This window comes from Coregonus lavaretus (assembly GCF_964263955.1).
Source record: "Coregonus lavaretus genome assembly, chromosome: 32".
Taxonomy (NCBI): domain Eukaryota; kingdom Metazoa; phylum Chordata; class Actinopteri; order Salmoniformes; family Salmonidae; genus Coregonus; species Coregonus lavaretus.
In genome coordinates, this window is record NC_140019.1 from 38,563,651 (window position 1) to 38,579,484 (window position 15,834).

The window sequence follows — 15,834 nt, forward strand, 5'->3', positions numbered from 1 at the left end:
AGGCCTGATACCAGCAAAAGCTAGCAATAGAGTATTTAGTTGTTATACTTATCAAAAAGCTATAAACCAACAGACTAGCTAAGCCAATTGGTAAATAGTTGAGCTGATTTAGATGAGATTATGCTGCCCCCCGTGCACCAGAGGCCTGCTCCAGGTCTTTCTTCATTGGTAGGGCACATAGCCTCCCCAAAATGTCTGTGTCAAAATGATGCATTGAAACAAATCAAGGCCAATTTTCAGTCTTAGTGCTAAAGGGCCTACCGCTCCGCCTGTGCAAAGGTAGATATGGGTGAAACGCTGCCAGCCAGGCACACAGCAGTTTATCCATGGATGAATATACAGACACTGACATATATACAACCTTAGTGAGAAGTAGTTAGACTGGCTGCTTTAAGAATACGTCATGAACTAGGCAGGCAGCCACACATCTGATGCCAATGGTCTGATTAAACAGCACACTGATTCACACACACACACACACACCATTTTGATGTCATGGATGGTCAGCCTGAGATTGGCTGAGTTTCCCCAGTTCCTATCCCTCAGATCTTAACCAAAACAAGTGGCGGGGTGCCTGTTTTGTTGTCTGAATCCCAGATTGCTTCTTTAACATGTGTATTCAGTATTTGTAGCCTGTGTGAATCAAATGCCAAACCCTGGTGTGACTAACACCGAGCTCCAACCCACTGAGCCAATGGAATAGCTTCTTCACTCTGCCCTGAGATGCTCTCTGCAGTTTATATGTTAATGAATGCATCGAATTAACATGAAATGTCAGCGCTCCTCTTTCTCCCCTCTCTCTCTGACAGGTTTACTCCGTGTGACCCCTAATGCGTCTTCACTGTAACAGGGCAGTGTGCTAAATGGCACCCTATTCCCTTTATAGTGCTCTACTGTTGACCAAGGCCCTGTGGGTTGTTCTGGCTCGGACAATGGTTACTTATATAGGGAATAGGGTGTCATTTGGGACGAACCCTTTAACATGTCTTAACTGTCAAATGTCTCTCAAATGTCTCTCTTTTCTCTCTCTCTCTCTTTCTCTCTCTCTCCGTCTCTCTCTCTTTCTCTCTCTTTCTCTCTCTCCGTCTCTCTCTTTCTCTCTTTCTCTCTTTCTCTCTTTCTGTCTCGCTCGCTCTCTCTGTCTCTGTCTCTGTCTCTGTCTCTGTCTCTGTCTCTGTCTCTGTCTCTGTCTCTGTCTCTGTCTCTGTCTCTGTCTCTGTCTCTGTCTCTCTGTCTCTGTCTGTCTCTCTCTGTATCTGTCTGTCTCTGTCTGTCTCTCTCAGGTGAATCCATGAAGCAGGCATCAGGAGAGTTTGCAGAGGACCCGTGTTCCTCGGTCAAGAGGGGTAACATGGTCCGCGCCGCCAGGGCCCTCCTCTCTGCTGTCACTCACCTGCTGGTGCTGGCCGACATGTCTGACGTCTACAAGCTGCTGCTGCAACTCAAACTGGTGAGACACACACACACACACACACACACACACACACACACACACACACACACACACACACACACACACACACACACACACACACACACACACACACACACACACACACACACACACACACACACAGACACACACACACACACACACACACACACCACACACACACACACACACACACACACACACAGAGTAACGCACACACACACAGACACACACAGAGTAACGCACACACACACAGACACACACACACACACACACACACACACACACAGACACACACACAGACACACACACACACACACACACACACACACACACACACACACACACACACACACACACACACACACACACACACACACACACACACACACACACACACACACACACAGACACACACACACACACACACACACACACACACACACACACACACACACACACACACACACACACACACACACACACACACACACACACACACACACACACACACACACACACACACACACACACACACACACACACACACACACACACACACACACAGACACAGACACACACACACACAGACACACACACACACACACACACACACACACACACACAGACACACACACACACACACACACACACACACACACACACACACACACACACACACACACACACACACACACACAGACACACACACACACACACACACACACACACACACACACACACACACACACACACACACACACAGACACACACACACACACACACACACACACACACACACACACACAGACACACACACACACACACACAGACACACACACACACACACAGACACACACACACACACACAGACACACACACACACACACACACACACAGACACACACACACACACACACACACACACAGACACACACGGAGTAACGCCCACATGGAGAGAGACACACACACACACACACACACACACACACACACACACACACACACACACACACACACACACACACACACACGGAGTAACGCCCACATGGAGAGAGACGCACACATAGATGCACACGGTGAGAGACTGAACCATTGTTAACTTGCAGCTCAGTCTTCATCTCTCTGGCTTGGAGTTCCATCTCGAGGTAGCTGGTCATGCACCTTGCACTGTAGACAGGATGGAGGAGCCAATATGACTGAACTTCCATATAGCTGAAGGAAAACTATTTAGCTAGCTTATGAACAACTTAAATGTTCAATTCTTTATTCCTTCGCGAAAGAAAGAAATATAAATCATGACCTTTTTAAAATAAGGTTTTAAAAGAAAGCAACACAAGTCTAGTTATTCAGCCATTTTTGTAGGTAAATAGTTTGCTTGACTCAAACTTCCGTTCTGGTGTCTTCGCTAAAGGCCTACATTTCAAACAAGGTCTTCTGTGTTTGTCGATCTCTTCACCTGTACTTCAGTTGTTTATTGCTTTGAAAATGTAACTAAATCCTGACCTTAAACAAGGAGGCCACACACCTCCAGTCAACCGAGACGACCTTGCTGTTTATCATCTATCACAGCCTTAGTCCCAAATGGCTTCCCATTCTCTATTTAGTACACTACTTTTGACCAGGGCCTATAGGGGAATAGGGTGCCATTTGGGATGCGGACTTCAGAACACTATCTCTGTCAGTGAGTAACCTGTTCTGATGTAATTACACCGACACAGCCAGACGGTGAGGTCTTTGTGTCAAACAACGTCAACAATGAAGTGGAGTCACTTTTTTTTACAGCCAGGTTCTAAAATGGCCGACATCTGTCATTCTTCAAGCTCAGACAGGACAGCAGGTTGAAAAGGAAATGACTAGGGCCTCTATGGACTTCCGGGTGTAGATCTAGGATCTGTTTTGCCTTTTTAAAATCATAATATTATATGGTCAGCTAGATCTGCACTCATACTCTGAGGCCGCTACAGACATGCTATGATTAACTTGTGAAACCAAGCAGAAAGAGATTTGCTAGAAAAGCACTAGGTTCTACTCTTGATGTTAGAAAGCCTCCACAGCTATGTGTGATATGGCCTCGTGGGCTCGGCCCCACCCTGTGTTCTAGTTGGTTATTTTAAAAACGTTCCCATACTGGCTCTTAACATTGAGTTTTTCCACTTTACCTTATCTTATCATGGCTCTGTTTATAGCCCACCACTTCACTGGGTTAGTGCCTTCCAGATATTTGCACTGTGTCCCAAATGGCAACGCGTTCCCTATGTAGTGCCTATTCCACATGGGCCCTGGTCAAAATAAGTGCACTATATAGGGAATAGGGTGCCGTTTAAGACACATCCGGACTGAGGCAGTGCTCTTGCTGTAACTGAGGCTCTGAGCTCTTCTCTCGGGTAGCAGCGAAGTCAGAGACACTGGCCACCCTGTGGCGTCGTGTTGGTGTCCGAGAGAGACGAGGCCCTGGCACGCTCTAGACACTGGCCACCCTGTGGCGTCGTGTTGGTGTCCGAGAGAGACGAGGCCCTGGCACGCTCTGGACACTGGCCACCCTGTGGGGTCGTGTTGGTGTCCGAGAGAGACGAGGCCCTGGCACGCTCTGGACACTGGCCACCCTGTGGCGTCGTGTTGGTGTCCGAGAGAGACGAGGCCCTGGTGGCGTCGTGTTGGTGTTGCCAGCCTGCCAGCCAACTGCAGGAGACTGAGATGATGGCTCTTTCTGCATTCCAGATAGTGTGTGGCCCAAATGGCACCCTATTCCCTATGAAGTGCACTACTTTTGACCACGACCCATAGGGAATAGGGTACCATTTGGGCCTCAATAATATAGACTACAGCTAGCCTAGCCTCTGGCCTCAATAATATAGACTACAGCTAGCCTCTGGCCTCAATAATATAGACTACAGCTAGCCTCTGGCCTCAATAATATAGACTACAGCTAGCCTCTGGCCTCAATAATATAGACTACAGCTAGCCTCTGGCCTCAATAATATAGACTACAGCTAGCCTCTGGCCTCAATAATATAGACTACAGCTAGCCTCTGGCCTCAATAATATAGACTACAGCTAGCCTCTGGCCTCAATAATATAGACTACAGCTAGCCTCTGGCCTCAATAATATAGACTACAGCTAGCCTCTGGTCTCAATAATATAGACTACAGCTAGCCTCTGGCCTCAATAATATAGACTACAGCTAGCCTCTGGCCTCAATAATATAGACTACAGCTACCCTCTGGCCTCAATAATATAGACTACAGCTAGCCTAGCCTCTGGCCTCAATAATATAGACTACAGCTAGCCTCTGGCCTCAATAATATAGACTACAGCTAGCCTCTGGCCTCAATAATATAGACTACAGCTAGCCTCTGGTCTCAATAATATAGACTACAGCTAGCCTCTGGTCTCAATAATATAGACTACAGCTAGCCTCTGGTCTCAATAATATAGACTACAGCTAGCCTAGCCTCTGGCCTCAATAATATAGACTACAGCTAGCCTCTGGCCTCAATAATATAGACTACAGCTAGCCTCTGGCCTCAATAATATAGACTACAGCTAGCCTCTGGCCTCAATAATATAGACTACAGCTAGCCTAGCCTCTGGCCTCAATAATATAGACTACAGCTAGCCTCTGGCCTCAATAATATAGACTACAGCTAGCCTAGCCTCTGGCCTCAATAATATAGACTACAGCTAGCCTCTGGCCTCAATAATATAGACTACAGCTAGCCTCTGGCCTCAATAATATAGACTACAGCTAGCCTCTGGCCTCAATAATATAGACTACAGCTAGCCTAGCCTCTGGCCTCAATAATATAGACTACAGCTAGCCTCTGGCCTCAATAATATAGACTACAGCTAGCCTCTGGCCTCAATAATATAGACTACAGCTAGCCTCTGGCCTCAATAATATAGACTACAGCTAGCCTCTGGCCTCAATAATATAGACTACAGCTAGCCTAGCCTCTGGCCTCAATAATATAGACTACAGCTAGCCTCTGGCCTCAATAATATAGACTACAGCTAGCCTAGCCTCTGGCCTCAATAATATAGACTACAGCTAGCCTCTGGCCTCAATAATATAGACTACAGCTAGCCTCTGGTCTCAATAATATAGACTACAGCTAGCCTCTGGCCTCAATAATATAGACTACAGCTAGCCTCTGGCCTCAATAATATAGACTACAGCTAGCCTCTGGCCTCAATAATATAGACTACAGCTAGCCTCTGGCCTCAATAATATAGACTACAGCTAGCCTCTGGCCTCAATAATATAGACTACAGCTAGCCTCTGGCCTCAATAATATAGACTACAGCTAGCCTCTGGCCTCAATAATATAGACTACAGCTAGCCTAGCCTCTGGCCTCAATAATATAGACTACAGCTAGCCTCTGGCCTCAATAATATAGACTACAGCTAGCCTCTGGCCTCAATAATATAGACTACAGCTAGCCTCTGGCCTCAATAATATAGACTACAGCTAGCCTCTGGCCTCAATAATATAGACTACAGCTAGCCTCTGGCCTCAATAATATAGACTACAGCTAGCCTCTGGCCTCAATAATATAGACTACAGCTAGCCTCTGGCCTCAATAATATAGACTACAGCTAGCCTCTGGCCTCAATAATATAGACTACAGCTAGCCTCTAGCCTCTAATATAGACTACAGCTAGCCCATTTTTTATATTTATCAATTCTCACAGTGGATGGCTGAATATGTCCGAGCCTTTTAGACATGAGTTTATTGATGGGATTTCAGTTCTCAACCTGGGTTTGGCTACAGCCGAGTCCCAAATGGCACCCTATTCCCTACATAGTGCACTAATGTTGACCAGAGCCCATAGGAGAGGGACCCGGCCTAGAGCTACTGTATAAGGCCACAGCGCCTCTCTCTCGCTCTAAAAGGAAAGCAAGCTATCACATGTTGTTAACATGTGGCCTAGACTCGTACAGAAGGGCAGGCAATTCACCAGCTGTGCTCTCTAGGCAGAGGAACACGGAATACTACCCGGGAACTACAGATAAAAAAAACACCTTTTTGTTTTGGATACATGATCTGGCACATGGTGAAGTAAAGACTCAATGTGCTACATCCCAAATTGCACCCTATTATTTATGTAGTACACTATATAGGGAATAGGGTGCCGTTTGTGACTGATAACAATTGACTGACTACAGGAGGAGTAAGTTGATATGTAACTTTCTATTACTAAAGGGTTTAGGGTTAGATACATACTAACCCCTTTCTATTCTTCTTCCTCTCAATTCCCTCCATAAATGTACATGGGCGTTCCTTTTTTCCTTTGCAATATTAACAAAGCCCAACCTTGAACGCTAGGTAGACTACTGTAAACATGTGCATTTTACGCTGATATAGCTAGTGTACTTTTTATGGTAAAGTTTTTCTGTTGTAGCAGCTATTGAATCATTTAGCATATACTGCAGTCTAGGCCCTGGTCTTTAATGGACTGTTGAGTGGAGGGGAGGCATGTTGACTGTGTTGGCAGCTCACGGAAAGAACAGCTTTCCCAGCACAGATTTGTTCCGAGTCCAAAATGGTACCCTTTTCCATATAGTGCGATACTTTTGAACAGAGCCCTAAGGGCCTAGAGTGCACAAACCTATGGGTCCTGGTCAAAGTAGTGCACTATATAGGGGATAGGGTGCCATTTTATTCCAGAACCCTGTATGTGAAATGCAGGCTAGGATCTGTATATAAGGAGCTGAATGACTTGTGTGAGCATTGAACATGAATGTTGATCCTGCTGTTCTCCAGAGTACATTTCAATTGTGCCGTTCAAAACCTGCTGCTGACATGATCAAATAATGAGAGAATTGGTTTCTCTTCGTCCTTCCAGCTCTATCTCTCTCAGCACTCGTCCTTCCAGCTCTATCTCTCTCGGCACTCGTCCTTCCAGCTCTATCTCTCTCAGCACTCGTCCTTCCAGCTCTATCTCTCTCGGCACTCGTCCTTCCAGCTCTATCTCTCTCAGCACTCGTCCTTCCAGCTCTATCTCTCTCAGCACTCGTCCTTCCAGCTCTATCTCTCTCGGCACTCGTCCTTCCAGCTCTATCTCTCTCAGCACTCGTCCTTCCAGCTCTATCTCTCTCGGCACTCGTCCTTCCAGCTCTATCTCTCTCGGCACTCGTCCTTCCAGCTCTATCTCTCTCGGCGCTCGTCCTTCCAGTTCTATCTCTCTCGGCGCTCGTCCTTCCAGCTCTATCTCTCTCGGCGCTCGTCCTTCCAGCTCTATCTCTCTCGGCGCTCGTCCTTCCAGCTCTATCTCTCTCGGCGCTCGTCCTTCCAGCTCTATCTCTCTCGGCGCTCGTCCTTCCAGCTCTATCTCTCTCGGCGCTCGTCCTTCCAGCTCTATCTCTCTCGGCGCTCGTCCTTCCAGCTCTATCTCTCTCGGCGCTCGTCCTTCCAGCTCTATCTCTCTCGGCACTCGTCCTTCCAGCTCTATCTCTCTCGGCGCTCGTCCTTCCAGCTCTATCTCTCTCTCAGCACTCAGAAATTCTCCTATTGCTGATATGTGTGAATGTTTGAATATATTCAACATTTCACATGCCAGAGATGAAGGATTATTTGAGGGGGGAGGGGGGCATTTCCTGCAATCTAGAGCAAAAAATACTCAAGGGTGTGGTGCCTGGCCTTAAATGATGACCAATAAAGTAAATCAATAATTAAATATCAACCTTCTTTTTTCATAGTGGTGCAGCCAGTCCACAAGGTAACGCAGCACCCCTCCTTATATTATTTGGGGAGAATCCTGCCTATGTTCCTATCTAAACCAGGTGTGTTCCTCTGTAACCCCTCTAGGTGGAGGAGAACCTGGTGAAGGTCCGAAACGCTGGAACAGAGCAGGACCTGGGCATCCAGTACAAGGCCCTGAAACCAGAAGTGGACAAACTCAACATGATGGCTGCCAAGAGACAGCAGGTATGTACTGGACTGTCTGATGGGGAGGAGAGGGGCAGGGAGGAAGGTTGGGGTGTGAGATGGCTGCCAAGAGACAGCAGTCAGGTCCGTACCCTGGGAGGTTTCTGGGTTGGAGAGGGGGAGAGGATGACCGTTGGGGTAGGTGAAGGGACGGGGGAGAGGGAGCGTGGGTGTTAAGGAAGGTGGGGGATTGAGAGGGATGGTGAGAGGACGGAGATGGTGTGACACAGGGTGGAGAGATGTAGCGAGGGAGTGGGAGACGAGAGGGAGAGCAGCATCGGAGAGAGATGTTATTAGGTTGCTTAGCTACTGAGGCCCTGTTTCCACTACGAGAGATGGAGTCTGAGCAGCGGAGTGGCTTAGCTGCCGAGACCCTGTTTCCACTACGAGAGATGGAGTCTGAGCAGCGGAGTGGCTTAGCTGCTGAGGCCCTGTTTCCACTACGAGAGATGGAGTCTGAGCAGCGGAGTGGCTTAGCTGCCGAGGCCCTGTTTCCACTACGAGAGATGGAGTCTGAGCAGCGGAGTGGCTTAGCTGCTGAGGCCCTGTTTCCACTACGAGAGATGGAGTCTGAGCAGCGGAGTGGCTTAGCTGCCGAGGCCCTGTTTCCACTACGAGAGATGGAGTCTGAGCAGCGGAGTGGCTTAGCTGCCGAGGCCCTGTTTCCACTACGACAGATGGAGTCTGAGGAGCGGAGTGGCTTAGCTGCCGAGGCCCTGTTTCCACTACGAGAGATGGAGTCTGAGCAGCGGAGTGGCTTAGCTGCCGAGGCCCTGTTTCCACTACGAGAGATGGAGTCTGAGGAGCGGAGTGGCTTAGCTACTGAGGCCCTGTTTCCACTACGACAGATGGAGTCTGAGCAGCGGAGTGGCTTAGCTGCCGAGACCCTGTTTCCACTACGAGAGATGGAGTCTGAGCAGCGGAGTGGCTTAGCTACTGAGGCCCTGTTTCCACTACGAGAGATGGAGTCTGAGCAGCGGAGTGGCTTAGCTACTGAGGCCCTGTTTCCACTACGAGAGATGGAGTCTGAGCAGCGGAGTGGCTTAGCTACTGAGGCCCTGTTTCCACTACGAGAGATGGAGTCTGAGCAGCGGAGTGGCTTAGCTACTGAGGCCCTGTTTCCACTACGAGAGATGGAGTCTGAGCAGCGGAGTGGCTTAGCTGCTGAGGCCCTGTTTCCACTACGAGAGATGGAGTCTGAGCAGCGGAGTGGCCAAAGAGATTTCTACTTTTCCCTTCACATTACTGCCTTGCCTTTCGCTGTGGCTGGCAACGCGACGTTCTTGGTCCGCAGCTCAGATTTACTGTAAATATCACAGTACCCACTAGCCAAGCTATTTAACAATCCGAAAAACTTTTACACTAAAAACATATTACAATATTGAATAATGCAACCAAACCATATTACACTCTTAAATAATGCAACGATCCACAAGCAGACAAAGGGTTTATTTTATTGTCCGTACGTATTAAATTAGCTGACAATACACAGCAAAACTACTGCTAGCTAACAACCATGCTTCATGATCAGGCAACGTTAGCATAATCAATCATTTAATGTTTACCCCTCCCATACGAATATAAAAGTACAATAACGTTATCATTAGTGTCGTGAATATTATAATATAGGCTACACGGCTAGGTGTAACGTTAGCTAGCTAAACAAAATAATTTCTGCTTCCTCACATAAACGTGCTGGCTAGCTGAATGTTTAGCTGAACCATAGCTAGATATGACCTCTTAGGTTTACACTAGCTACCGTGTTAGTCACCTTCGAATAAACCAGGCTTAATTTCGTCAATATGGAAGTCATTGAGGTAAAAGCAAATTGCGATTTCAAAATGTTGATAATTCCCTGTGGAATGGCTTCTTGACCGGACCTCGTGGCTTCCCTGTGGAGTGGCTTCTTGCCTGGACCTCGTGGCTTCTTGCCTGGACCTCGTGGCTTCTTGCCTGGACCTCGTGGCTTCTTGCCTGGACCTCGTGGCTAAGTGCAGTCAAGTAAAAAATAAAAGCACAGATTTAAAGCTACAGAGAACATGTCAGAATGTAACCGGCTGTTACTACAATTACAGGTAAAAACTCAAAACCACTCCAAAATAAGGAAAATGTCTGTAAATTTCAGCTGTTTTCAAAAAACATTGCTATGCTATTACAACATTTTTACAGTAAGAGTGTTGTGCTTAGAGGGGGAGTGTTGTGCTTAGAGGGGGAGTGTTGTGCTTAGAGGGGGAGTGTTGTGCTTAGAGGGGGAGTGTTGTGCTTAGAGGGGGAGTGTTGTGCTTAGAGGGGGAGTGTTGTGCTTAGAGGGGGGAGTGTTGTGCTTAGAGGGGGAGTGTTGTGCTTAGAGGGGGAGTGTTGTGCTTAGAGGGGGAGTGTTGTGCTTAGAGGGGGAGTGTTGTGCTTAGAGGGGGAGTGTTGTGCTTAGAGGGGGAGTGTTGTGCTTAGAGGGGGAGTGTTGTGCTTAGAGGGGGAGTGTTGTGCTTAGAGGGGGAGTGTTGTGCTTAGAGGGGGAGTGTGGTGCTTAGAGGGGGAGTGTGGTGCTTAGAGGGGGAGTGTTGTGCTTAGAGGGGGAGTGTTGTGCTTAGAGGGGGAGTGTGGTGCTTAGAGGGGGAGTGTTGTGCTTAGAGGGGGAGTGTTGTGCTTAGAGGGGGAGTGTGGTGCTTAGAGGGGGAGTGTTGTGCTTAGAGGGGGAGTGTTGTGCTTAGAGGGGGAGTGTTGTGCTTAGAGGGGGAGTGTTGTGCTTAGAGGGGGAGTGTTGTGCTTAGAGGGGGAGTGTGGTGCTTAGAGGGGGAGTGTTGTGCTTAGAGGGGGAGTGTTGGCTCCGAGACCATTCTGTTGACACTGCTTAGAGGGGGAGTGTGGTGCTTAGAGGGGGAGTGTGGTGCTTAGAGGGGGAGTGTGGTGCTTAGAGGGGGAGTGTGGTGCTTAGAGGGGGAGTGTTGTGCTTAGAGGGGGAGTGTTGTGCTTAGAGGGGGAGTGTGGTGCTTAGAGGGGGAGTGTTGTGCTTAGAGGGGGAGTGTTGTGCTTAGAGGGGGAGTGTTGTGCTTAGAGGGGGAGTGTTGTGCTTAGAGGGGGAGTGTTGTGCTTAGAGGGGGAGTGTGGTGCTTAGAGGGGGAGTGTTGTGCTTAGAGGGGGAGTGTTGTGCTTAGAGGGGGAGTGTTGTGCTTAGAGGGGGAGTGTTGTGCTTAGAGGGGGAGTGTTGTGCTTAGAGGGGGAGTGTTGTGCTTAGAGGGGGAGTGTTGTGCTTAGAGGGGGAGTGTTGTGCTTAGATGGGGGAGTGTTGTGCTTAGACGGGGGAGTGTTGTGCTTAGAGGGGGAGTGTTGTGCTTAGAGGGGGGGTGTTGTGCTTAGATGGGGGAGTGTTGTGCTTAGATGGGGGAGTGTTGTGCTTAGACGGGGGAGTGTTGTGCTCTTCCTCCGGAGGTAACGTTCCAGACGTGACAAGTTTACATGGCAGTATATGTGTAGCAGAGGGAATGGGTCTCCGTCATGTAATGGGATGAGTGACGTCACTAGGCTGTGCAGGCAGGCAGGCAGGCAGGCAGGCAGGCAGGCAGGCAGGCAGGCAGGCAGGCAGGCAGGCAGGCAGGCAGGCAGGCAGGCAGGCAGGCAGGCAGGCAGGCAGGCAGGCAGGCAGGCAGGCAGGCAGGCAGGCAGGCAGGCAGGCAGGCAGGCAGGCAGGCAGGCAGGCAGGCAGGCAGGCAGGCAGGCAGGCAGGCAGGCAGGCAGGCAGGCAGGCAGGCAGGCAGGCAGGCAGGCAGGCAGGCAGGCAGGCAGGCAGGCAGGCAGGCAGGCAGGCAGGCAGGCAGGCAGGCAGGCAGGCAGGCAGGCAGGCAGGCAGGCAGGCAGGCAGGCAGGCAGGCAGGCAGGCAGGCAGGCAGGCAGGCAGGCAGGCAGGCAGGCAGGCAGGCAGGCAGGCAGGCAGGCAGGCAGGCAGGCAGGCAGGCAGGCAGGCAGGCAGGCAGGCAGGCAGGCAGGCAGGCAGGCAGGCAGGCAGGCAGGCAGGCAGGCAGGCAGGCAGGCAGGCAGGCAGGCAGGCAGGCAGGCAGGCAGGCAGGCAGGCAGGCAGGCAGGCAGGCAGGCAGGCAGGCAGGCAGGCAGGCAGGCAGGCAGGCAGGCAGGCAGGCAGGCAGGCAGGCAGGCAGGCAGGCAGGCAGGCAGGCAGGCAGGCAGGCAGGCAGGCAGGCAGGCAGGCAGGCAGGCAGGCAGGCAGGCAGGCAGGCAGGCAGGCAGGCAGGCAGGCAGGCAGGCAGGCAGGCAGGCAGGCAGGCAGGCAGGCAGGCAGGCAGGCAGGCAGGCAGGCAGGCAGGCAGGCAGGCAGGCAGGCAGGCATAAACTTGAGATCCACAAATCTGTATGCGATTCCTCCTGCTGTGTGAACACGGCCGTACGCTCGTGTGTGAGGCGGAGACCGATGGTGATTTCCTTTGTGTCAACGGCTTCCTTTTCCAAGCCTTTCAGTTTATTCTGCCTAATCCATGGCTGCATTTTAAATGCACCCTATTCCCTATATAGTGCACTTTTGACTAGTGCCTGTAGGGCCTATAGTGCCCTATATAGGGAATAGGGTGTAATTTGGGAGGCAGCGGTCTGTGCTGTCTCTCCCTTCTATAAAAAAACATAACGCTGGGAGCCAGTAGCACAGAGCTGTACGGAGCTGTACGGCAGGGCCATGCATTAGGGCTGTACGGCAGGGCCATGCATTAGGGCTGTACGGCAGGGCCACGCATTAGGGCTGTACGGCAGGGCTATGCATTAGGGCTGTACGGCAGGGCCATGCATTAGGGCTGTACGGCAGGGCCATGCATTAGGGCTGTACGGCAGGACCTATTGGAATGGGCTGGTTAATGACTGTGCCGTATCACCGCAGGGGGATGACAGTCAGGCAGAAAGGAGAGTAGAAGTCGCTAAGGCAATGTAATGTTTCCAAATGGTGTAATAATAATAATAATACCGTTGTCTCTCCCCCCTGTAGGAGTTGAAGGATGTTCACCATAAGGATCAGATGGCGGCTGCCCGCGGTGTTCTCCAGAGGAACATTCCCATGCTCTACACCGCCTCACGCGCCTGCCTCCAACACCCGGACGTGGCCGCATACAAGGTCTGTAATGTTTATAGCGGCCGCGGCCCACGTGGCACCCTGTTCCCTATAGTGAGCTGGATTTGGACCAAAGCCGTATGTGCGACATGAAGGGAATACGCTGCCATTTGGGACATAACAATGTTTTGTAACTTTTGTCCTGTCTTTTTTTAAATAATTTAGATGTTTGTTTTACCACTGAGGACCACATTACGGCTCACTAAGTGGTCCTTGAAACTGTTTTTAATGAATGCTTTCAAGAGCTATTCCTCTGGGAGGAAATTAGAATAGATTGAACTTACCACATTTCATTACATACAGAATCTTAAAGCACTTCAAAGCCACATCTTCTTGACGTATTATCTTTTAGTTCCCCCTAAATAACATTGAGTTTAATTCCATTCTCCAGGCGAACCGTGACCTGATCTACAAGCAGCTTCAGCAAGCTGTCTCCGGCATCTCTAATGCTGCCCAGGCCACCGCCTCAGATGATGCTGCCTTCAACCACCCTGCCGGGGGAGGAGAGCTGGCCTACGCGCTCAACAACTTTGACGTAAGTCTAGGGGAGATTGGATGGGGGGGGGGGGGGGTGGAGGGGGAGGAGAGCTGGCCTACGCTCTCAACAACTTTGACGTAAGTCTAGTCCCCCACTATAGTGGAGTGTAGGAAAGGAGGGGGAGGGATGGGTTCAAATCAAATAAAACATATCCCCTACTCTGGGGTCCTCTACCCTGTCTTATGTTCCTATCCATCTTCCCTCCATGACCACTGATCTAGACATATTGGGATGATATGCCTTGGGTGGCTTCCTTTCCTCTTATCTCCTTTCCTTGGTGTGTACTGATCTGATAACGCTGGACAATGGCAAAAAAACAAATGCAATGTTTGTGTAAAGCAGGTAGGCCACTCCCCCCCACAAAAACCGTTACCATGACATTATTCTGATCTGTGTTCTATTTACCAACTAACTCGGACAGAGGCAGTGTCCCAAATGTCACCCTATTCCCTATATAGTGCACTACTTTTGACCATGGCCTATAGTGCAGTCTATAGGGAATAGGGTTCCACTTGGACACAACCAGAGCAGTGTCTGTTCTTGACTGTAGCGTTTTGGCTTTCGGAGCACATTGTGTTTTTCATACAGAGATAACATACATTTAGAATTCCCTCCCTTTTCCCCCTCCCAGTGTCTCTCATTAAATATTGCCATTCCATACAGCCCAGTGTAGTGATTCCTCCATCACAATGGGATCAGCTAGTCCTCATCTCTATCCCTCATGCTGCTGTTGCTGTGGAGAACTAAAGCATCAACTACAACAGAACACATCAGAGCCTCCATTTTGCATCCCAAATGACACCCTATTCCCTACATAGTGCATTACTTTTGACCAGGGCCCATAGGGAATCCCATAGGGCTCTGGTCAAAAGTAGTGCCCTATGTAGGGAGTAGGGTGCTATTTGGGAGGCAGGGAGGGAACAGGGCCCAGCCTGTGAGGGGATGTTACCACTGTAGTGACCTGTACGCTCTCGTTGGCTGGCCCTCACTACATATTTGTCGCCAAACCCACTGGCTCTAGGTCATCTATAAATCACTGCTAGGCAAATCCCGCCTTATCTTAGCTCATTGGTCACCATAGCAACACCCACCCTAGTCTGCGCTCCAGCAGGTATATCTCACTGGTCATCCCCAAAGCCAACACCTCCTTTGGCCGCCATTCCTTCCAGTTCTCTGCTGCCAATGACTGGAACGAACTGCAAAAATCTCTGAAGCTGGAGACTCTTATTCTCCCTCACTAACTTTAAGCGTCAGTTGTCAGAGCAGCTTACCGATCACTGCACCTGTACACAGCCCATCTGAAATTAGCCCACCCAACTACCTCATCCCCCATATTGTTATTTAATTTGCTCATTTGCACCCCAGTATCTCTACTTGCACATCCTCTTCTGGACATCGATCACTCCAGTGTTAGTACTAAATTGTAATTATTTTGCATATTCCCCACGCAGGGTGTTTATTGTATAGAAAAGGGGTTTAGGTGGTGGGCGTGGCAGTGGGCATGGCAATGAGAGAGGTCGGCCGTTGGCGCAGCTACATTTTATAGGCCCCCACCTTGGTGCTGTGGAGAAATTGTGTACTGAACAAAAATATAAACACAACATGTAAAGTGTTGGTCCCATGTTTCATGATCTGAAATAAAAGATCCCTGACATTTTCCATACGCACAAAAAGCATATTTCTCTCAAATGTTGTGCACTAATGTCTTCACATCCCTGTTAGTGAGCATTTCTCCTTTGCCAAGTTAATCCATCCACCTGACAGGTGTTGCATATCAAGAAGCTGATTAAACAGAATGATCATTGCACAGGTGCACCTTGTGCTGGGGA

The 15,834-nt window shown here is 49.6% G+C and overlaps 1 protein-coding gene across 1 annotated transcript in view; it reads left to right on the top strand.

Moving 5' to 3' along the window:
* Window positions 1-15,834, top strand: part of LOC311107277 (catenin alpha-1-like) — a 208,471-nt gene that overhangs the window by 33,832 nt on the left and 158,805 nt on the right. The window contains exons 5-8 of the mRNA XM_084149757.1: window positions 1,284-1,450; window positions 8,247-8,366; window positions 13,345-13,470; window positions 13,859-14,002. Coding sequence (XP_084005883.1) covers window positions 1,284-1,450; window positions 8,247-8,366; window positions 13,345-13,470; window positions 13,859-14,002 — 557 coding nt within the window. The remainder of the gene's footprint in view (window positions 1-1,283; window positions 1,451-8,246; window positions 8,367-13,344; window positions 13,471-13,858; window positions 14,003-15,834) is intronic.